The 23,313-nt window shown below is 47.9% G+C and overlaps 1 protein-coding gene across 1 annotated transcript in view; it reads left to right on the top strand.

Annotated features, from left to right (window-relative positions):
* NPHP4 (nephrocystin 4) overlaps positions 1-23,313 on the top strand; it is a 100,305-nt gene that overhangs the window by 52,016 nt on the left and 24,976 nt on the right. The window contains exons 11-18 of the mRNA XM_035119028.2: positions 852-993; positions 11,623-11,681; positions 13,232-13,348; positions 14,953-15,101; positions 15,695-15,886; positions 17,218-17,408; positions 20,762-20,922; positions 22,411-22,591. Of these exons, the coding sequence (XP_034974919.2) occupies positions 852-993; positions 11,623-11,681; positions 13,232-13,348; positions 14,953-15,101; positions 15,695-15,886; positions 17,218-17,408; positions 20,762-20,922; positions 22,411-22,591 (1,192 nt within the window). The remainder of the gene's footprint in view (positions 1-851; positions 994-11,622; positions 11,682-13,231; positions 13,349-14,952; positions 15,102-15,694; positions 15,887-17,217; positions 17,409-20,761; positions 20,923-22,410; positions 22,592-23,313) is intronic.

Below are 23,313 nucleotides of genomic sequence, written 5' to 3'. Positions count from 1 at the left end.
GAATCCCTGCAACGGGGTGAGCTCCCGTTGCTCAGTCCCAGCTCCTGCCCACCTAGCAGTTCGAAAGCACATCAAAGTGCAAGTAGATAAATAGGGACCGCTCCGGTGGGAAGGTAAACAGCGTTTCCGTGCGCTGCTCTGGTTCGCCAGAAGTGGCTTAGTCATGCTGGCCACATGACCCTGAAGCTGTCTGCGGACAAATGCTGGCTCCCTCGGCCTATAGAGCGAGATGAGCGCCGCAACCCCAGAGTTGGACACGACTGGACCTGATGGTCAGGGGCCCCTTTACCTTTACCTAAACTGCTTTGAGGTTTTTTTTATAATTGAGCAACATATAAATTTTATGAACTAAATAATAATAAACAGTCCCAGCCAGCGGCTAGGGTGCTAAACCGACCAGGAGCGTTTACTAGGCTTGGATTCCAGGGATGCAAAGCCACATGCTGAGCATTGAACCTGGGACTTTCTGCGCAAAAGCAGGTATTTTCTGAGAACCCCAGCTTTCTTTAAGAGAGAGAAAGGAGTTTCTAGTCCTTAACATGTGTGAATACCTGCTAAAATCTGAGAAGGCAGAAGGGCTACCAAACAAGAACTCCAGTGGTTAGAATAGGGGGCAGAAAGTCTGTGCTTCTTCTACCCCCATGGTTAAGCCAAGACTACATCGAATAGTAGAAATTGCAGAAGTGTGCACAATTTATGCAGGTCTCAGAATTCTTGGGGCAGAAGTCAGATTCCTTCGGCCCAGAACATTAGGATTTTATACAGTTCTGCTGTTCCACAGTGGCAACATGAAGAACAGGAGAAATAAGAATGTCTTTGCTTCCTCCCCTCTCCTTTTTTTCAAATCCCAGGTGAAGCAGGTTGAGTCAGGGACTGTTCAGTTCCACTTCTCCACCGGCTCGGAGGAACAACCTGCAGTGGCTGGAAAACCCTCAAGCAGCACGAAGGGAGAGGCTCCTCTCTCAAAGAATCCTCCGCCCACGCCGTCCCCCAGTGAGTTCTTTTTCCAGATTGCTAACTCTTCAAACGCACAGCGGGACGTCTGTTCCACTCCAGAACTTGGTGGAGGTGGGGAGAGACCACTTAAAATGCGCTGCTGTGGTTGGGGAATTTTGAGAGATAAGGCCAAAAACTTGGGCTCTGCTTTCTTGGCGAGATTCCCACTCTCTTCCAGCCTTTTAAGTGCCGCCGTTCAGCTGCCTGCAGCTCGAGAGGCTGTTGTTTCTGGTGCACGGACGTGGGCTCCTTAACGGGAGCTAGGCGCTCCCGTGGCAGCCACACAAGCACTGTGGCTGGAGAAGGGAACACGGTGCCGTCTGTCAAGTGCTGCTAAGATGGAGTTGACTCACAGAATAGAATCATAGAATTGCAATCCAACCCCCTGTAAAGCAGAAATCACAACTAAATAATCACCGACAGAAGGCCATCCAACCTCGGCTCAAAAGGTTCCTGCGAAGGAGAGCCTACCACCTTTGAGGTCACAGAACTGTAGAGTTGGCCCGCTGCAATGCAGGAATCACAGCTAAAGAATCCCTGGAAAGGTGGCCACCACCTTCTGAGGGAGGCCATTCCACTGTCAAAAGAGCTGTTATTGTCAGAAAGTTGTTCCTAATATTTAGTCAGAATCCCTTCTCTTCATATTTTGTTACACTACAAGGTGGAGATTTCACTCCTGGGTTGGAAAAAGTGTTCAGTTTGTAATATCTGGGTTAGATGTTTCTGGGTTGTGCTCCCCTGGCCCCGCCCATAAGAACTTAAGAGCAGCCTGTTGGATCAGGCCAAAGGTAGCCCATCTCGTCCAGCATCCTTTTTTTACAGTGGCCAACAATATGTGGGTATCTTGCAGGCATAACCCAAACACCGCAAGAGCGCTCTCTCCCCTCTTGCTGTTTATAGCTGCCAAGTACCCCGTTTTCCCTGGGAAACCCCCCGTTTTTACTTACCTTTTCCCGGTGGTCCCCCATATCACTTCGTCTCCTGTTTTTCTCCGTTATTTTCTCCTGCCGGCAGCCATTTTTTTTTACTTTCCGATTTGCCCTTCTATGGGCACCAAAAATGGCCGCCGCCGGCTTCAAAAGTTGCATCTATGCATGTCCGGAAGTGCATAGACGCGACTTCTGGTGTCGGCGGCAGCCATTTTTGGTGCCCATAGATGGGCGGAGCGACACCGGAAGTTGCGTCGGCGCACTTTCTGACATGCGTACAGGCAACTTCCTGTGTCGGCGGTGGCCATTTTTGGTGCCCATAGAAGGGCAAAGCGACACCGGAAGTTACGTCGACACAACTTCCGGTGTCACACGGCTGCCGGTCCCTGATTCTGCAGTCCGGGACTTGGAAGGTAATTTGCTGTTTCCAGCAACTGGTGTTCAGAAGCATTGCCACCTCTGATTGTGGAGGCGGAGCATAGCTTCCATTGCGGCTAGTAGCATACAATGAACTCCTGCCCCAGACCAAGTGTTGGGGACCTTTGGCCCTCCAGATGTTGCTTCAGCTCTCGTCATCCCTGGCCACTCTTGCTGGAGCTGATGGGAGTTGTGATTCAGGAGCATCCGGAGGGTCGAAGGTTTCCTACACCTGCGCTAGACAGGTGCTGTCAACACTTTCAACCCAATGTACATGGCAAAACTAACGTTTCTCCCCGTGGGTTTTCCATCTTCCTCTGCCTGGTGCCTAAAATGGGAAATGTAATAATTCAGTGAACCTGGGCCCACAATGTAGATTCAGGAACCTGGAGACCTATATTTCCCATTATTCCTTGTACTTGGGATGCTGTTGCAGTGATTCTGGGCACTGGAGGTAGGGAAAGGGCTGCAGGTGAAGAGACCTTGCTTCTCTTGCTTCCATAAGTTTGAGAGAAAAGAAGGAGACGGTGAGGCAGGGAGCATTCCATATAGTACAGTGGTACCTCGCTTAATGAATGCCCTGCTTAACAAAATTTCCGCTTAACTAAAGGTTTTTTCTAGCGGAGGTTGCCTCGCTAGACGAATGCGTTTTACGAAAAATTCGTCTAGCGAATCGCGGTTTCCCATAGGAATGCATTGAAATTCAATTAATGTGTTCCTATGGGCAAAAAAATAATGCTTTCCTATGGGATTCGCTAGACAAATTTTTTGTTATAAGAGAAGACCCATGGAACGAATTAAATTCGTCTAGCGAGGCACCACTGTAGCTGAATTATTATCTAAGATGGAGAAGGATTTTTGGGCCACCATGTTCTTTTTGGATTGAAGAGGAACATTATGAGTCACACGTTCTAATCCTAGAAATTACAAACACATCTGGCCATTGCTGGGTTGTCTTCAGTGCCCGTGCTATTCAGAGTAGACCCACTGTAGTTAATGGGCATAACTGACTCGGGCCTATTCATTTCAATGGGTCTACTCTGAGTAGAACGTACCTGGAGGCAAGCCACTGGTTATATCTCTCCCACTTGCCCCAAAGTCTTAGATATATTAACACCTGAGGCTTCCTTGAATTTACCGACAACATAACAAAAGCCTCCCCTTAAAAAAAAAAACCCAAAACATATCTCTGCAGATAGAAAACTAGCATGTTGGAGAACTGAGCTAGAAAATTTCATCCTGATGTGCTGCCTTTCCTCAGACAGTTTTTTTTGGGGGGGGGGAGTGCCCTCAAGCATGCAGCATGCCTCCTGAAGTCTGAGCAATAACTGCACCATGTAATTCTGCTGACTGCATAGGCCAGATCCTAGACTTTATCATTCAGTCACTTAACAATAAGACAGGAAATTGCATTGAACTCTGCAACCGTACCTGGCTGGCTCCTGTTCAAGAACCAGCAATAGGAATTAATGCATTTATATAGTTTGCCTTTATCTGGGGTGGGTAACGAACAGCCTTGCATTAAAAGATGAAGTGAAGCGCTGTCCCACCGTTCATCAAAATCTGCTTTGCATTGCTCTTTTTAATCTTTTCCCATTTGTCTGTGGATGTTTTAACTGTATTCCTCTCAACTTAACAGCCTGTGTGAACACTCATATGCGCCTTTATTACCTTATTAATGTGGTGCAGTTACTGACTTTTTTAGGACTGTGTGCAGTTGAGAAAGTGCCAGAGAGGATCCGCTGGTAGCAAGAACTTTGGTCTCCTAGCAAAGAGCCAGTTTCATTGTGGAATCAGGAATAAGATCCTCTTCATTTAAAAAAAAATGGAATTAAGCACAATTTTACAAAGACCTGTGGGAGAACGGGGTGTTCTTAGAAGCTTGTGTGTGACGCATGGGGCTTTAGGAAGCTACATATGTTTACCCCATGGAACCATTGTTCTTACATTACAGAAGCAATTGTAAGGATTAGCTTGATGTGGTGGAAAGTGGGCATCAGAATGGGTTCCAGTAGTCAAAGGAGGGCACCTCTTCTGAATCACACCAGACAGTTGCCCTTCATCCCCCTGGAGCAGGAGTAGGGTGAACTTCAATCCTGGGAGCCTAATGCAGCACTGCAGACTTCCATCTGGCCATCAAGAGTCTCCTGAGGCCACAAGAGCTAGTGTGGCATAGTGGTTATAGTGCAGGACCTGGAAGACCAGGGTTCAAATCCCTGCTCAACAGTGAAATTCCCTGGGTGACCTTGGGAAGCCAGTCACTGCTTCTTAGCCTAACCTGCCATGCAAGGTTGCTGTGAAGATAAAACGAGGAGGGGAGCGAACCAGGTACCCCACCTTGAGCTCATTGAAGGAAAAGCGGGATATAAATGCATGAAATAAATAAAATTTTAAAAAACCACACCCCTTACTCGCCCTGTTCCACACTCTTCTTGAGTTCTTTGTCCTGGCTGGAATGCAATAAAATACTTATTGCCTGCCTAGAAAAAGAGATAGGGGATGGGTTGTAGAAAATGCTGGCTTTTGAATAGCTAGAATGCAGTCTATCACACATAAGTAAAGAATCCACCCATTTTTGCCTCTGGCCCCACCAGACATTGGCATCCATTTCCCAAAAGGCTGCCTACGAGGGATTGTTGCCCTCGGGGTGAAGTAAGGCCCCCCTTTCCCTGCCTGAAACTGAGCTCCCATAATCCTTTGGGCTCAGAGTTGGTTTGCTCATGATTTTGCTGCCAAGATACATTTCAGTTTAGCTCTCCCCCTTCGAAGCATCCTTTTCAGAAGAGTCTGGAAGAGGCAAAATAATGTGATAGCATTTAAAGTCCTGGCTGAGACCTTTCCCTGCCTGAATATTTCACCAGCACTGTAAGTTCCTTTGGTAATCCTGATGCCACTGAAGCTGTCATCTTGAGAGAAGCACTTAGGCTGAGAGATATTACGAACAATCCCCCCAATTGTCTTTTATTTCTTGCTGCAGCATTAGAAGCAGCAGCAGCAGCAAAATAAGATGCATTTCCTCCATGGGGCCACTAGAGCGCAGTGTCTCCCAGGCTTCTGCCTTGCTGGGACCTGTGCTGACCTATATTCTGTTTGCAAATGCTCTGGTTTCAACAAGAGGTGGGTTTCATGTGTTGTTTAATAGGTTTTAAAACCTGGAACTGGTGAGGGTCAATTGAAAAAAAAAGTTTAATGGTGGCAATTTCACTTAGACTCTCCTTGACATAATCCTGAGCGGTAGTTGAGTTAGCCGTGCTGGCACAGGGGCGTTGGGGAGGGGAGCAATAGCGCTTAGGAGACAATCTAGTTTATTGTGACATAAATGGAAGTGATCGAGGCACTGCTGTGCCACTGACATTCCTCCCGACAGAGGCAGTTCAGCTGGTCAGAATCAAACCCGAATGAGAGAGGAGGGGGAGGATGAGTCCTCTGAGCGTGCTGTGCACTCCCCTACTGCCTCTTCCAGCTGGGGCTCTGCTTGAGACAGAGCTTGTTGGGACTCAGCTGGGGACCCTTCTCATTCCAGGCTGGGCTCCGCAGGGATGTTCGTAGTCAGTTGAGGTACAGTGTAGGGCAGCCGGCTGGGGTTCAGGACCAGGGAGAGCTTCCTGTGGAGCCACTTTTGCCCAACACCAGTCTGGACCTCTTGATCAGGACCACGGACAGCCTCCCGCAGAGCCTGCTTCACTCAGCACTAGTCTGGATGGACAACTTCCTGTGAAGCAACCTTAACTCAGCACTAACCTGGAATCAACTTGGGGGTGGGGTGTCAGTCCTGTAGAGAAAGAGTCTGATTCTTGAGATTTAAAGGGGCCATGCTCTTTCTTACACGGGGTTGAGATGACTCCCATGATCCCTGGGCTTGACGAGGTGTTGGAGAAGGAGGGTTCCTAAGCTCACCATGGACATCTGCCAGGAAGACATAGTCAATTCTGGCTTCCTTGCTTATGCCCCTAAGTATGCCTTCCCTTTGGGGCCTGGCTGCCTCGTCCAGTATGATGCAAAGGTGCTCGTTGGCGAAGCAGAATGACTGCTCCATTGGCTGCTTTTTGCAGTGGTTCAGGGCCCCCGACTTCTTCATCCTCCCATGTCATAGGAACAGAGGAAGGTGGCTTATACTGAATCAGATCATTAGCCCATCTAGCCCAATGTCAACTGGTCAGACTGGTGATAGCTTTCTGGGCTTTGCAGCAGGGGTTTTGCAGCAAGATGCCCCTGGGGCCTGAACCTGGGGCTTGATGCATACAAAGCAGCTGCTCTACCACTGAGCTACAACCCTTTCCCTTAAAATAAAGTAAGATGGTAGTCTTCATGGTTCTAATATAAATAGAAAGGTGCCTTATTGAAGTCAGAGCATTGGTCTGTCTAGCTCAGTACTGGCTTCAATGTCTGTGACTCTTCTTGGTTTCAGACTAGGGTCTTCTTTACCCTTACCTGGAGTTTCTGGGGTAGAACCTGGGGACTTCTGCCTCCAAAGCTGATGCTTTACCACTGAGCCCATCCCCAAGGCCTTTAAAATTGTCCTCTGCTGGGTGGGGTCCAGATTGTGGCTTCAATAGGAGCCCTACACATTCTGACAGCTAGTGGAATTTCTCACAGTGAACATGTAATAGGTGCTTGTTGCATGTTGCATGTGGTATGTTTGCCTGGAAACCATGTATTTCCCCCAGACACATGTACACTGGTGGTTAAAGATGCAGATTTCCTTGCGTGTGCTGGCCATGTGTTACATGTTTCTTGTGTGGCAGTGTCCTTGGAAAACTCTCGGTCCTTGCCATGGTTACAATATGTGTAGCAGCTCTTAAGGCCTTTTCATGTGTGAACAAGTCATTGCAGATTGATCCTTTGCATTGCTCAGTGCCAACTCATACGGGGAATAATTTTGCCTATTAAGTGTGTCTAGGATTTATTTATTTATACCTCCCCCTCCCAAAACTATATATAATGTTTTTCGTTTTTCTTTTTAAATCCAAAGTGCTGAAGACAGAAATGCCAATTAAAACAGCATTATAAAATGCAATTAAACATAACGCAGATGCTGCCTCCTTCCTCTCCTGGTCCCCCTAGCACAGCAACTGGTGAACGTTCGGTGTGTTGTCAGATTATGTCTTCAGCAGAGCAACTTCTTTCTGCATGAGGCAGAACCAAAGAGGGAGGGTATGAGCCCTGTGTTGTCCTAGCTCATCCTCTGCCTTGGGATTTTGTCCCTTTGCAGCCTGCCATTGCCAGCTCCTTTCAATCCCAATTCGCTGAGGGCCTCATTCCCCCCCCCCCTCCCGCCCCATTTGGTCTCCTGATCTCCCCTTAATTGCCGGCTGAATATGTCTATTCAAGAAGCGGCAATGTCACGCTGATTGGGACTATTCAGGAGCGGCTGCACAGAAGCCGGTTCCATTGCATTTTGGGGAAGGCTGACGGAGGTCACAATTACTGACAGCCTATTTCAGAACATACTCCTCGCTGCTGCCACTGAAATATTACCAGCAGGAAAACACAGAGCTTTTAAATTGTCTTTGGCTGAGAGATCCTTGCATCTCCCAGGGATGGAGAGTGGAGATGGACTGCTCCAGAGGCGAACAGTTCAGTGCTGCCCATGCTTTCTCTCTTCTCACTCAGATCATTAACATTGCATCCATTACTGCAAAAGAATCTGTGGGCCTCCAGTGAACAGAGTCGTTCCATAGTAAACAATGCCCAGAGTACTGGACCTGGACCCTGGGAGAGAGAACTGCCAGTCTCTGTTTAGAGATGATTCACCCTGGACATAGCCAGCTGGTGTCAAGGCAGACCATGCTCCCTAAATACTGAGGGAGCTGTGTTTAGCTGTGTCTTTCCAGGGATGGGAATGAAATTAATCTGGCTCATATTTATTTGCTTGGAGGGGAGAATTCTCTGGTGCTAGGGCCCTGCTTGATAGTTTCCCACACACAAGTTGGTGGCCAGGATGCTAGCCTAGGTGGGCCACTGGCCTGATCCAGCAGGTTCTCCTTATATTTTCAACATTTTAAATTATTACCCACACACTGTTTCATTACATGAATGTTCTGCATCCAAATCACATTTAGCGGGAGGCTAGTAGCCAGGATTGGGTGTCCATTTGGACACACAATCCTTAAAAATGTCCTGCTTGGGACTCCACGCACCTGGATAGGTGGAATTGAGCCAGACAGAAATGTTCATGCAGAAACTAGCCATTTTGGTGAAGTGGAAATGGGCTGCCGCGACTGCTTCTTCCTCCCTGGGTTTGTTGACATGAGTGATCCCACCCAGTCAGGGATCACACAAGAAATAGGACAATGTCAGAATGCTGCAAAGCCAATCAGATTTGGCTTCGTGATGGCAAATAACTGAGGGACAATGTAACTGAATGAAACAAAGTTTTTGTATGGAGTGCGTTTTGTTGCCACTAATCCAGGTTAGTGACTTTTTCCCCAGCTCCATCCTTGTCTCCTCTTGCAGCTGTAGCCTTGGCATTGGACTGTTCTGATCCTGTACTGCCTATGCTTCTTGGTGAAGGTTGCTTGTCTTCTTTGCTAAGCAGAGGAGAGGGATTGCACTCATCCATCACTTTCTGGTGTCGTGCAGGCCACACGTGCCTCGACAAAGTGTCCTTGCATCATGTGTCTTATCAGCCAATAGAGTTCCTCTTAAAAATAGATCTGACCCCTGTTGCTGGTTGCTCAGGACAACTTCTCTGAAGGATGGCTGTTCATTTTGCCTTCCTGGCCCAGGCGTGGTGTGACCATGGCCACTCTTACTTTAACTCCGCTCTCCTTGAACAGCTTGGCTCAGAACCAGGAGAGAGAGAGAGAGAGAGAGAGAGAGAGAGAGAGAGAGAGAGAGAGAGAGAGAGAGATTCATTGTTAACTCTTCACAATACAGAAGAAAGGAGCAATCTCAAAGATTAGAGGGAAACAGTGTTTTCATCTACAGGGTGAATTGCTCCAGCAAAGTCATCAGTGACTCGAGCTTTTGCCTTATCTATTTATTTTTATTGCTCTTGTTTTGCTTCTTTTATTTTCTTTTTCTTTTTTGCATTTTCTTCAAGGAGCACAAGGTGATGTACATGGCTCCCCCCCTTACTTAATCCTCACAACAGTCCTGTGATGTAGGTTAGGTTGAGTGGCAGTGGCCAGTCACTTGGTGAGCTTCATGACCGACAGGCGGGGGTTTGAACTCGTGTCCTAGTCTGGCACTAACCACAACACCACATTGGCTCCCCACACAACACTTTTAACCAGGGACTGTTCAGACCATGGTGCACCTCGAGCTTTATCTAAAGACCCTCAAGGATGAGCTTTGGAGAGAACTCTCCTATGAGGACAGATTGCAGGGTTGGGCACCTGTTGATCTAGAGAAAAGGCGACTGAGATGATAGACATGATAGACATTTATAAAATTATGCCTGGCATGGAGAAAGTGGATAAAGGAAAGTTTCTCTCGCTCTCTCAAAACCCTAGAATTTGTGGACATCCAATGAAGCTGCATGTTGGAAGTTTCAGGACAGATAAAAGAAAGCCCTCCTTGAAGTGCAGATTTAAACTATGGAACTCACTCCTGCAGGAGGCAGTGATGCCCACTACCTTAGATGGTGTTAAAAGAGAATTAGACAAAATCTTGGGGGTTATGGCTACCAATGGTTATTAGCCATGATGGCAATGCTCTGCCTTTATGAAGCAGCAATGCTTCTGAATACCAGTTGCTGGAAGCCACAGGAAGGGAGTGTGTCATTGTGCTTGGGTCCTGCCTTGCAGGTTGCCCTTGGGAGTATCTGGTTGCCCAATGCGATAAAAGGATGGTGGACTAGATGAGCCATCGGCCTGATCAAGAAGGCTCCTCTTCTGTTCTTAGCGTTGGCTATGAGCCTCATTAGGGGCGGCACATCAGAGTGATGGCCTGGTTGGGGCTTGTATGGCGAATGTTCAGATCTGCAACTTGGACTGCATATAGCCTGATGAGCTGCTACCCAGGCTGCAGAGGGGAATCTGGCATGCAGTGCTAACCCCTGTGATCTGCAGGCAGAAGGAAGCCTCTGGATTGTCTAAGCCTGCCCTATTACCAAGCAAAATGGCAGCAGCAACGGAATCAGAGTTCTACGGGGCAGGAAGACTCGTATGTTTGTGTGGAAGGCACTCCCTGCAACCCACCTGAAGCCAGTTAGGCCATTTTATACCTCACATGGTTCCACAAAAGTGGGGGGCATCTGTTTCTCTTCCAACTAGGTATGTGGGAGGTGGGGTGGAGCACAACACCCCTATACCAGCTAGGTACAAGGATGACAGCACAGCTTTTGAAGCAGGATCGCAGGGTCTGAACGCTCCAGCAGACTAAAAAGGTGACAAGGAATGATGTAAAAGGCAGGCGAAACCTTAAGTATTCGGATGCGTTCACGTCTCATTAAACAACCCATTTAACCGGGGCCTGTATGGCTGTAAGGGAAAAAAACGCAGCACATTACAGTGATGAAGAAGCTGTGTTTTACAGCAAAGAAGGAACATAGTCTTATCTCTGTGGAGGTGGTGTGGGGGGGCGGGAAATTGCTGTGCGAAATAGGCACCAACCCCCTGAACTTTTTCTTTATATAATATCCCATCTTTTTTCTCCTAATGGGCGCAAATGGTTCTTTCCTTCTCTCTCTTTGTATCTGCACAACAACCCTGTGATGCAGGCTAGGCTGAGAAAGGGTCGCTGGCTTGAGGTCACCAAGTGCATTTCCTGGAGAAGTGGGGGATTTGGGGTTGCTTCCCTCACCCACTCCTGAGTCATAGTTTGACACTAACCACTAGGCCACACTGGTGTACACATCTCCAGGGGACAAGTGGAAATCAAAAGGACTCCCATTCCTCCATTGCCTCTTCAGGACCAGAAGGGTTGAGTGTGAGGCCACACGGCCCATTTCATAGAATGATAGAATTGTAGAATTAGAAGGGACCTCAAGGAAGGGTTATCTAGTCCCCCCCCCGAAGTCTCCTGGATTCTGGGGGCTGGAGAGAATGGGATGCAATTTAGAGCCCAGCTAGGAAGGCAGAACTCTGAGGGTGGACTCAAGGACACACACAATAATGATTGGCCTGTCAAGCCACACCACATTACTTTTCTCCACTCTTTTAAAACAATGCCGCATTAGATCTCCAGGGCAAACACAAGCTCTACTTGGTAAAGACCCGCTTGCATGATTTCTAAGAAGCTGTTAACATCCCCTTCACGTTAAAATGGCCAACCAAAACCCAACAGACAACCTTCACCTCCCTGCTGACCATACCTGATCTTCTGTCTCTCATAGGGTCTCCACCTTCCCCTCAGGTGCTGGTTTCCACCCAAGATTATTCCCGAGGTCCTGGGGTAAGTATGTGCTTCGGAGGTTTCCCACCTGTTCAGTTTAATGCTGTATTCCTAAGCTTTCAATAACAGAGGCTCACCACTTCCTGAATTGAAAACTGGAGTACCGAAAGTTTCGCCCTGAAAGACTGGGAAATTATCTGCTCTCGGAGGAGCCTACCCTCTCTATTTCTGCATGAGTCACTGTTCTGGGCATCTCTCCCCCAACCACCCAATGGCAGGTCCATTTGCCACATCCCTGCATCAGGAACGATGGGATGATATAATCTCATGTAATGCTGAGAGCTGCGTAACAGTTATCCACCACCTGTGGAGTCTGATTGGAAAGTGGCAGGCCCTGAGTGGTGAGTCAGACAGAGATGTAGCGAAAAACCTTACTTGAAAGTGGGCCTTTCAGGTCCCTATGATCTTTTTGCACTGTGGGTGATCTGATGATCTGATTGTCCCCAGTGCTGAAGAATTACCTGCTCCAGCAAAGGCTGATGGGGCCAGGGGCGGGGGATGCCAACCAGAGCATTGGTAAGGGTACGTAATTCTGCATTGGGAGGGTTTCTGTGGTTCAGTTGCCAGTGTCTAACACATAGCTGCCAAGTTATCCTCTTTTTTAAGGGAAATTCCCTTATGCTGAATAGGCTTCCTCGTGAGAAAAGGGAAAACTTGGCAGCTATGGTCTAACATGGGCCAGAGTGGTGACTCATGAAGAGATGTACTTTGAGCTCCTGAGAGGCTTTAGTTTCATTCATTTCCACTGGCATGTGGCTTGAGAATTGCCAGCTTAATGTTTTGTTTAGTTTTAACGGTGGAGTCCTAGTTCTTGTCCTTCTCTTTCATGGAGGGCATTCCCCACCCCCCACCCCCATAAATTAAGGGGCTTGGACAATGGCAGAGAAAAGGCAGGGGGAAAATGAAGGAGCTTAGCGGGTCAACTTGCTAGGAAAAACCATTTGGATTTGAAGGCAGAGGAGGACTGGTGACTCGCTTTGCGACCTCGTCATTGCTGTCATTGGATGAGAAGCTGATGTTGCACAAATCCTGCTTTTAATGGGATGCAAGATAAAAGGGTGGCTTTGAGCTGCCCTCTTCTCTTCCACTCTCTTTCATGTCATATTCACACTAGGAAAGCTCCCCTGCTTCACTCGAGCTGCTTACCAGTGCATTTTTAGCTTAATTCTCTTCTCATGGTGGTCAGTTGATTTGTAGTGGTTTGAGAGTTGGCCTATGACTGGGGAAGCCTGGGTTCGAATCCGCGCTCAGCCATGACACTCCATTGGTTACCTTGGGTGTCTTCAAATACCACACACATGTACCCACTGTCAGACTGAAGTGGTATATGTAAAATTTAGCTGAATGTCCCATTCTGTATTATGTCTGGATCAGCTCTTAATTGGAGCGCCATGCAGCTGCTTGCTTTAGGAATTCATCCATTCCAGGCATCTCTACGTGCCTATTCTGGAGGACAGAATAAACTCTTTTCTTCTCTCCATCCCTTACCTTGCATCAGAAGAGCGAGCAGCAGTGATGCTTCCTACATAACACTCATATTTTCATTTCAGCTGTCAATTTCCCAGCTCTCTGTGCCTCCAGTGAGCTGCTCCTCCAAAACCCCATCACAGCCATCTGGAGGGGCTCTGCCGTCCCAGTCCTCGGAAGCTCTGAGCCAGCTGCAGGAGGTAAAGGTTTGGACAACGCTGTTGCCCCAAGAGCTTGCAAAGACCCTCAAGTGCCCCTCGTGGGCCAGATCAACCCTTTCTCCACCAAGCAGCCTCTGGAGCATCACCAAATATTCCGGGGCAGTCAATTTTTATTGTATATAGCCAAAGGCCTTTACAATGGACAAGAGAATAAAAGAAAAACTTTCATCTAAAATCATAGAACATAACCTGTAGCAGTTTACAGCATAAAAAGAAATGTACAACATTAAGACTTAAGATTGGAGTGCATTCACATAGCTGGAACAGAGCTTCTTGGCTGCCAGCGCAAATTTGGCTACCTGGTGGGTAATGTACAGATGTTTATCTGCTAGGAGTTCATCTGTCACTTCTTGTGAGGATTGACCTGGAAGCCAATTAAGAATTGGCAATATAATTTTTTCCTCTGGACGTTGTATACAGGGGGCAAACTAGCAGGTAGTGTGTGATGTCTTCTACCTGATTGTGATCCATATATATATTTGCGATCCATATGAGGAATCCCCCGATATCTCCCCTCTAAATATGCCGAGGGCATCTGTTGGAATCTTAGTTCTACAAAGGCCCTGTGTAGTTGTGGGAAGGTCAGAGTTTCAAGGTAATGGGGCCTTGAGTGATTGGTCTTAATTTGGGGGTACCAAGTAGAGCAACGTGTGGCAATGATGGATGCTCTGTCTTGGTTGGCATCCTGATAAAAAAATCCAATTTCTAAGGTCACATGGGCTAAGAGCTGAGCAGTTTTCCATTTGAAGCCTATAAGCCCTAAGCTTATCCTGGCACTTTTGTGCCCAGCCCCCTGTTCTCAGTTGATCTAACCAGCAGAGCTTAGTAAGAGTATGATCCTCGAAGGCATTGAGTCTGTGCCAGTATCTCAGTCAGATAGGCTAGATCAATTCTGGCTGCTAGCAAAGGGAGGCCCAACTCAGCTCTGAGGTGGGCTGCCAGTGTCCTGCATTCTGGGACACGTTATTGTGCTTGCACACTGAGCGCAGTCCTAATCTGTTGCGCCTCCCCATCACCCTGTGGGAACTGACAGTGCACCCTGAACATCCAATTTGCGCTGGCTCTACCATTGAGCAAGGTGAGGCAGATTTTGAGGGGCAGGGAGTGGACAGAGCTACAAAGCCTGTCTTGGGCATGATAAGCTAGCTTGGTGCCCTTCGATGCAGTGGAGGACAGTATCTTTCGCTGCCAGTGTTGAAATAAGACCCAGTCTTATTCTTCTGTATTTGGAATGGGGGGGGGGAAGCACTGCCTTGCCCTTCATCTCAGAGCTGGCCCTGCATCCAGTAGCTTTCAGGCCCTGCTTGTGGGATATCCAGAGGCACCTTGTGTTACTTCGGAAGATAGTGGACTCTTCTTCATTGGAGGTTTTCAAACAGAGGTTAGGTGGCCATCTGTCAGGGCGTCTTGTAGCTGTCATTCCTGCTTTGCTGGGCTTGAACTATTTGACCTTTGGGTGCATTTCAACTCTACAATTATATGATGCTATGCTTTGCTCTGTCTGTGCACAGCCCTCTTTGCATCCAGCCACAGGCTTGCCTGTTTTGGATGAACATCGCTTTTCTTTTTCCCTCTGCAAGCAGGATAACCCCCGTGGAGCCATCACCCACTTGGAGTCCAACCTCAGCTACAGCTCGCTGGTCCAGGAATCCCCCACCGCAGATCAGCTCCAGGAGCTGCCCTTCACACCAGTGCACGTGCCCATTATGGCCCTGGGGCCACACTCAGAAAGGTGAGGTTGTGCGGGGAGGAGGCAGGGCTTAGCCACCTGTCGGTTGGCCCTGACACAGCAGACAGGATGGTGGGGTGTGGCTGATTGACATGGAGAGGAGGACTGAGAGCCCCCAATTCTGCTGTTGAGGAAGTGCTGCCGAAGACAGCACAGCCTCATTGGCAGGAATAAGACAAAGCAGGGGCTTGTTGGTTTGGCTGGGGAGGAAGCCAGAGAAGATTTCAAGGGGCGATGAGGAAGCCTCCTCTACCTCCCCTTTCCTGGGTGTCATTGGACCCACATAACCTTGGCTCCCACCTTGAGGACAGCGGCCTGGTAGAATGTACAGATCTTGTTTCGCAAAACAAATGATCCGGCAAGGCTTTTTAAGGAGCCAGGTGGGAGTAGAATCCTGCTTCCCTGCTCTCTGCAGAAACACAAGCGCTGGGCACCTCCCCAAAGCTTTTGGCCACTGGACACCTAGATATTTGCACCCTTGCTCTTAAGGCCAGCTGATTTCCCCAGATATGTGCTAGAGGGGGGAAACGCTTAGGCTGAGAGTCTGTTGGCAGCACCCGGCTTCTCCCAGACTAAGCTGCCTGCCTCTGCTTCAGTCCTAGCACCGGCCTTACGCGGGCTGCTCTCGCCCGCTTGCGTGCATCGGGATTCCCTCAGCTCCTGGACTGTAACAAGGAGCCTGTCCAAATTGTGGACCCTGTGGACCCTGTGAACTTCGTCCCACAGCGGGAAGAAGCTGACCTCCTGCAGAACAATGAAATCATCGTGCAGTTTCTTGCATTTACCAGGTAAAGCCTGTTTCTGAGGTTCAAGACAGGTCTGAGTCTTGACAATTTTTCTGGGGGGAAACGGCTTTAGAAAAAACTGGGGGGGGGCTGTCCTCCCCATTCCCCCCCCCCCCAGGCCTTCCCATCTCTATGACTGAGTCAATGCTTTTGAGGTAGTTTGGGTTTTGTTGCTATCAGAAAAAACTTTTGGATTTTGCAATAGTTTTTTGGCACCTGCCTCGAAAATGGCACTGTTTTCCTCCCGAGCCCTGGACACCCAGCATTTTGCACAAAAAACTGTGCTGGAAGCAACAAACAACTGTGTTATGATGGTTGCTTTGTTTTGAAGGCTCCAGAGAGCTATGTAGTTCCTGAACTAGCTGACAGGGAACCCAGCTGAGGGAGGCAGTGCTGCGTCTCTGAGTTCGTCCACAGGGACTAAGTCTTGGAGGAAACACAGGCATTCAGATTCATTGTTTACAAGTTTTGCCAAATAATTCCCCTCCATTAAACAGGGAGATTTCTTCAGGCAATGTATGAAGATTTGGCCCAGCTGTTACTTGTCCATAAGGGGGAAAAGAGACATCCTTATTTCTCGTTTCTCTTTTCCTCAACCAGTCTCTGCTGATCCAATCCACTGTGAGTGTGTGGAAGTGTTTGGTTAACACAAAGGAAGGAATAAAATAAGTAGAATAGCCTGTAGGGATAGCAGAAGACCCATTTGAGAGGGTGTTCTGTGTCTTAAACATGTCTTTTTGCATTGTACTGAAAACCTTCCTCTATCAGCATCAGACTCCCGTAACGGTATCATTCTGAAATTAAAAATTGCTCTCGTGTTTCCAGATGTGTCTACCCAGACTTAAGGTCTATGGACTTGTGGGTTTTTTATGCAGGGGGAGGAGGAGGCTGGGGGATGAGCACCAAAATTCTCAAGGATTTAATTCCAGCTCCAACAGCCAGTCCAGACAGGTAGATCATACAAGGTGTGCAAACGCACACAAGTCTTTGTTAGGTGTGTACTAGGGAGAGGTTCCAGTGGCTCCTGATGCAGGGAGTTGTCAGAATGACCAACCCCCCCCCCCCAGCTGAGGTTGATTGGAGGCAGGCAAGTTCAGAGCAGTGACTCATGCTGAGACAGAGCAGGCAGCCTCTGCTGTAGGAAGGCACGTCCTGTCTCTCAAAAACCTTTAGCTTTTCAAAGAATTGGCTAGCCATCCTTTGAGAGGTGCCCTTGGCCTGGCCAGCACACACCCTGGGAATTGGTGACTCATGGCATAGGGATTTAAATCATCAGGATTTAATCTCAGTGGGATTTAATTGTCTTCTGTCTCTTTTGGTTGTTGTTAAACAAGGGCCGCAGAGGACAGGACAGCCTTGGAGATGTGGCCCCAAACCATCTATTTCACCTTCCAGTTCTACCGCTTCCCTCCAGTCACAACTCCCCGGTTGCAGCTGGTCAATGCAGATACTTCGAAGGCAGCTCCATTCATTCCATCTTCTCACATCTTGGTGCAAATCAAGGAAGATGGGACCCTGAACCTTGGTAAGGCCTGAGGGGAACAGATGGGCAGAAACTTATTTCTACCCTCCGGTCCTTCCCCATGGTGCCCTTGGTCAGCTGCCTTCCCTAGTGTCCCTCCTTAGTCTGTCCCTCTTCCTTAGATATGTCTTCCTACCTTTCTTCTCTCTTCCGATGATCCAAGAAGCTCCATTTGGATGCCTTTAGAGCAGCTTAGTTAAACACTGACAAAGACCCTCTCTGATGTCATGGCATTTAGGCCTGCAGTATGTCAGTAAGGAATATCTCGAAACCTTTCCTACAGTCACTTTAACATCACAGCTACCACTCGGATCCCTCTGTTTCTGAAGGGAGGGAGAGAGGCTATCATACCAGAGAGTGTAAATTCCAGGCAGACTTGAGTCCAGCTGTCTGTCCAGTTTGAAAAATGAGGCCCTACAAGGAAGATCATTCCCAATTCAGAATGCAGCAGTCAGAGCCGGCTCCGAGCTTGTTGCAGCATCCCCCAGGGATGAAGTCTCAAGCCGCGAGTCAGCAAAATTCTCCTTTCTGCCGTGAGCCTGATGGAAGTGGAAGCTGAAGGGACACCTGTGAGCGAGGTTAACTCCAGTTTTTAATAGGTCAATGACACGTATATCAACCGACTCCCAAGCACAGATAGCAAAAATTAGAATCTGCTATGCTGTTGAGTCATCATTCCTTCAGAACAGAAGTGTAGCTAGTAAAGCCCACCCTTTGAGAGGCTTCGCTTCAGATACTGCCTTGGTTTATTGTAAATTCTCCCTTTCCTCCTTTAAAACACTTTTGGTTTTCAAGGTTGGAGAATTAGGTCATTGACATATGCGCAAGCCAAGTTTTTCTCCCATCTCCCAGATGCCTGTATTCCCAGTTCATTTAGCGCCGTGTTTCTGATCTCCTTGAAAACAGACATGGAGGCTGAGTGGGTGTTTGAACTTAATAGCGTAAGAACCTGGGAAGAGCCTTCTGGACCAGGCCAAAGGAAGCCCATCTAGTCCAGCATCCTGTTTCTCACAGTGGCCGACCAAGATGCTCCAGGGGAACCCCACAAGCAGGACCTGAGCACAAGAGCGCTCTCCCCTCTTGTGGCTTCCAGCAACTGGTATTCAGAAGCATCACTGCCTCTGACCATGGAGGTAGAACATAGCCATCATTGCTAGTAGCCATTGATAGCCCTCTCCTCCATGAATTTGTCTAATCTTTTTTTAAAGCCATCCAGATTAGTGGCCATCATTGCCTTCTGAAGGAGGGAGTTCCATAGTTTAACTGTCTGCTGAATGAAGAAGTCCTTTCTTTTTATCTGTCCTGAATCTTCCAGCATTCATCTTCATTGGATGTCCACAAGTTCTAGTGTTATGAGAGACAGAGAAAGGCTTCTCTCTCACCATTCTCTCCATGCCATGCAAAGTTTCATAACCTTTCTTCACAGCGGAGTCATTCCACCCCTATGATCATTTTGGATGCTATTTTCTGAACCTTGTTCGACTCCGCAATATTCTTTTTAGGGGAGGCAACCAGGACTGTGCAGAGCCTTCCAATATTCAGATATGAGAACCCTCACCTTCCGTCTGTAGCCGTACAGTTAAGACACAGGTTCAGTATAAATAATCTGCTCTTTGCAGAACTAGGATGGAGTGTCAGGCACTGGTAAGCATCAGGGCTGAGATTTGGCAATCCAGAATGCTGACTTGCCAGTTAGCTAAGCAGATTTTTCTTTATTTATTTCGAGTTCTACGCATCCGAGCAGCCAAGCTTCAGCTGCCTTGTTTCGCTCTGCAAAGTGCTTTTTGGTCTTATTAAAGCCTCGTCCCGGGAGAGGCGGTCCTGTTCCGTACCCTGCTGAGTGTCTCTGGTTCATAAAGCCACCCCTCTCCCCCGTGGAACAGTTAATGGAAATTAAAAAGGGGGAAAGACACACATTAAATGCTGCTCTGTGCCAGGATAGGACGCTCCCAGTGTGACTTTAAAAGTTACTTAGCCAGATCTTTCATAATAGCCTTGATCATTCTGTTTATTAAAGTGGAGCCACACAGCAGCAGCAGACCCCTCATTTGCTGATGACTTTTGAAAAGGAAGGCCCTCAAGGGTTGGTCCTCTTGTTGGAGCTGAACTGCTCATCTTCCACTCCTCGGTTGCTCCCTGGATCCATTGACAAATGCCATTGCTGTCCTAGTCAAGAAGGCACAAGGCCTCGCTGTGATCTGATGTCCCTTCCTTTCTCTTATTTCCCCTTTCATGCTGCCACACCCTTGACTCCTTCTTTTAAAAATCATTAGCTGTGATTCCTGCATTGTAGGGGTTTAGACTAGATGAGCCTTAGAAATCCTTCCAACTCTACAGTTTCTATTATTTCATGTTTCTATTATTCTGTAAAGCTTTTTTTAAAAGAAAAATTAATGTAGCATAAAAAGTACAAGCCAACAAGAAACGAAACATAATGAAAGTTAGAAAACATAACACAGGAGCAGTACAGAAAGCAGATAATGTAGTGGCTTTCCAACTAAATAGAGTGCATTAGCAGGACAACCTACTTTGCCTCCTGAAGGTCCCGTCCTCATTTAAAGCCCCAGAGAACCACTGTCATTCCATTTAGACTAGGGATAGAAAGTTTCAGATCCAGGGGCTGAGCCCCATATCTGGCCCTGTCAGGCCACTGCCAGCAACTCCCTGCTGGTAGCCCAGGAACATACAAAAACAAGGGGGTGTTTCTTTCATTCCTCTTTTTATTCAGTATTTACAGAGAGAGGGTATAGAACTCAGACTCTTGGATAGTGGCATTGTCCCAAGTGAATCTCCACCCTCCATCTCTCCTACTCCCTCATTCATCATTCTCATTGTCTCTCCTACGTGCTGCTACGTGCCTTCTGTCTTTGAGCACTTTGCTCTCCTACTTCTAAGGCTCGCCGGGTTCTGGGAGAGCAGGTTCTGGAATGCATTCTAAAGATACTGTGTCCGTCAGCTGTTGCCCCCTGATGCTTCCTCCTCCTCTCCCATTATTTCCCAGCTTTCCCCCTCATCTACCTCTGAGCTGTGACCTCCTTCAAACCCCTGTTGTAAATCTAAACTGTCTTCCTCTTCCTCCTCCCTGGAAAGGGTCAAGCTGGGGAGGAGGTCTCCCCCATCGCTCCTCTTCCCAGTCCCTGGCAGGCCCTTAGGACATCCCCCAGTCTCTAAACCCCCACCTGCCCAGCTTCACACCCTCCTTGAGTGCTTCTCCTGGATGGAATGTGTCTCTGAGCCCACCACTGCCCGAGGGAGTTTGTTCCACTGTCAAACGGCTCATAGCCTCAGCGAGTTTGGGTTTGTTTGTTTGCTTGCTTTGGGCCTTACACACCTGTAACCAGCAACTTTCTCTGCAGGCTCCCCAGGTTTCCAACTGAAATATATGGTGGATCCTGGTTTCCTCAAGCCAGGTGAGCAACGGTGGTTTATCCGTTACCTGGCAGAGCACACCCTGCAAATAGACGCGTGGGATGGCGATTCGTTGCTCCTCGTCGGATCTGCTGCTGTGAAGCTGAAGGTGGGAATTTGTTAAGTTGGAGCTGACTCTTGGGAGGGAGAAAAGCCCCCCCACACACACACTCTGAGCCAATTTCATAAAATTTATATACTACTTGAGCGTAAAAAAACCCCAAAACCTCAAAGCCGTTTACAAAAAGAATAAAGTTATCAGTAAAAACACCCCCAGCTATTTAAAACATTTATATACAGTCATACCTTGGTTTTCAAACAGCTTAGTTCTTGACCGCAAACCTGGAAGTGACTGTTTGGGTTTGCGAACTATTTTTGGAAGCTGAACGTCCGACAGGGCTTCTGCAGCTTCCGATTGGCTGCAGGAACTTCCTCCAGCCAATCAGAGGCCGCGCTTTGGTTTCCGAACGTTTTGGAATTCGAACAGACTTCCGGAACGGATTTCATTCGACTTCCAAGGTACGACTGTAGTAATTAAAATCAGCAATAAGCTTAAAGACAGATTAAAAGCCATATCATCATTCTGCATACCTGGGTAGCTTTGTCTAAACAAAAATGCTTTTAGCAGGTCTCTGACCACAAGTGTTATATGTTGACAGGGTCTCACTCAAAGTAGACGTACTGAAATTAGAGTATTTAGAAATGACTAGACCTTTTAAATTTTCCACTGATTCTACTCCCTATGAATTAGATCAGCTGTTGCAAACCTGGTGTGCTTCAGGCGTTTGAGACCATCAGGCTCAGCATCATATGGCCATGCTAGTTGGGGCTGATGGGAGTTGTAGTCCAAAACACCAGATTGGGGACAGCTGGCCTAGACAAGGGTGACCTAGATGGACCAATGACCTAACTCAGTGCAAGGCTGTGTCTTATGTTGGAAGAAGAAAAGAGGAGCCAATCGGATCTAACCAGTAGCCCATCTTGTCCAGCATCCTTTTCACACAGTGCCTAACCAGATCTTGCAAGAAGGATCTGAGAGCACCCCCCAAAATGTTCCTTATGGTTATTTGTTGCTAGAAGATCTCACACAAAAAAGAGCATTGGTGGTTGTTGGCTGCTAATGACAATGCATGCACCCCCATATTCTCAGGTTGGGACCTAGATTGAAAAAGTTGGGATTTGTAGTGCATCCCCAGAAAGGAGATATACATCTTAGGCAAAAATAAGGAGTCCAATGGGGGTTGTAGTCCAGAACATCTAGAGGGCACCAGCTTGGGAAAGTTTGGATTATGCCTACTGCCAGTCTGGCAGCCAGTCTGATAACTGATTTCAGAGGACAACTCAAAAGGTGATCTGCTTCTTATTTATTCATTTATTGCATTTATATCACACTTCTTCTTCAAGGAGCTCAAGGTGGCATATATTGCCCCCCCCTCCCATTTCCATTTAATCCCCACAACAATCATATGAAGCAGTGACTGTCCCAAGGTCTCCCAGTGAGCTTCATGGCTGAGTGGGTCCACACACTCCAACACACACCCACACCCACACCCCTGAATGATCTGCCAATTAGACACAGACTTTCTTTGTTCTGCAGCACTTGCTCCGCCAGGGCCGGACAGCTGTCCAAGTTTACCGTGAGCTGGAGGTTATCACCATGGAATACAAGCAGGACACACCCGTGATGAGTGGGGAGATTCTCAAGCATGGGGGTGTGAAGCCCATTGGAGTCCATGCTGTTGTGCGAGGGCGTCTCCACCTGAGCCTGGCTAACATCGGTAAGAATCCTGTTTGTTCAGGCATTTCCATTGGCTTTCTGGGGCAACCTAAGGCTCTTCAGCCTCAGATTAAAACAGAACTCAGCTGTACCCAGGATTTCCTTCCCAAGGAGATCCACCCAAGTCAATTTTGTTTAATCCTGGAGGACAGGGCTCAAAATATCCCTTTCCAATCGAGAGCAAACCCATGTAAAAACTCGCCCGCCCAGTTATGGCTTTACCATAAGTGGGCTGATCTCATCCACTTTGTTCCATGGGGGAAACAAAACAACAAACCACACTTTAGCATTTCATATGAAAAGGAGGCTATGGTTTCTTTCAGCCCCAACAACAACAACAACAACAACAATAACAATAATTTACTATTTATACCCCGCCCATCTGGCCGGGTTCCCCGAGCCACTCTGGGTGGCTTCCAACAAAACATTAAAATACATTAAAATGTCACACATTAAACACTTCCCTGAACAGGGCTGCCTTGAGATGCTTTCTAAAGATCTGGTAATTGTTGTTCTCTTTGACCTCTGGTGGGAGGGCATTCCACAGGGTGGGTGCCACTACCGAGAAGGCCCTCTGCCTGGTTCCCTGTAACTTGGCTTCTCGTAGTGAGGGAACCGCCAGAAGGCCCTCAGCGCTGGACCTCAGTGTCCGGGCAGAACGATGGGGGTGGAGACGCTCCTTCAGGTATACTGGACCGAGGCCGTTTAGGGCTTTAAACAAAC

Source organism: Zootoca vivipara, chromosome 6, assembly GCF_963506605.1.
Source record: "Zootoca vivipara chromosome 6, rZooViv1.1, whole genome shotgun sequence".
NCBI lineage: Eukaryota > Metazoa > Chordata > Lepidosauria > Squamata > Lacertidae > Zootoca > Zootoca vivipara.
The sequence above is the reverse complement of the archived record's forward strand: the minus strand, read 5'-3'. Positions and strand labels throughout refer to the sequence as shown.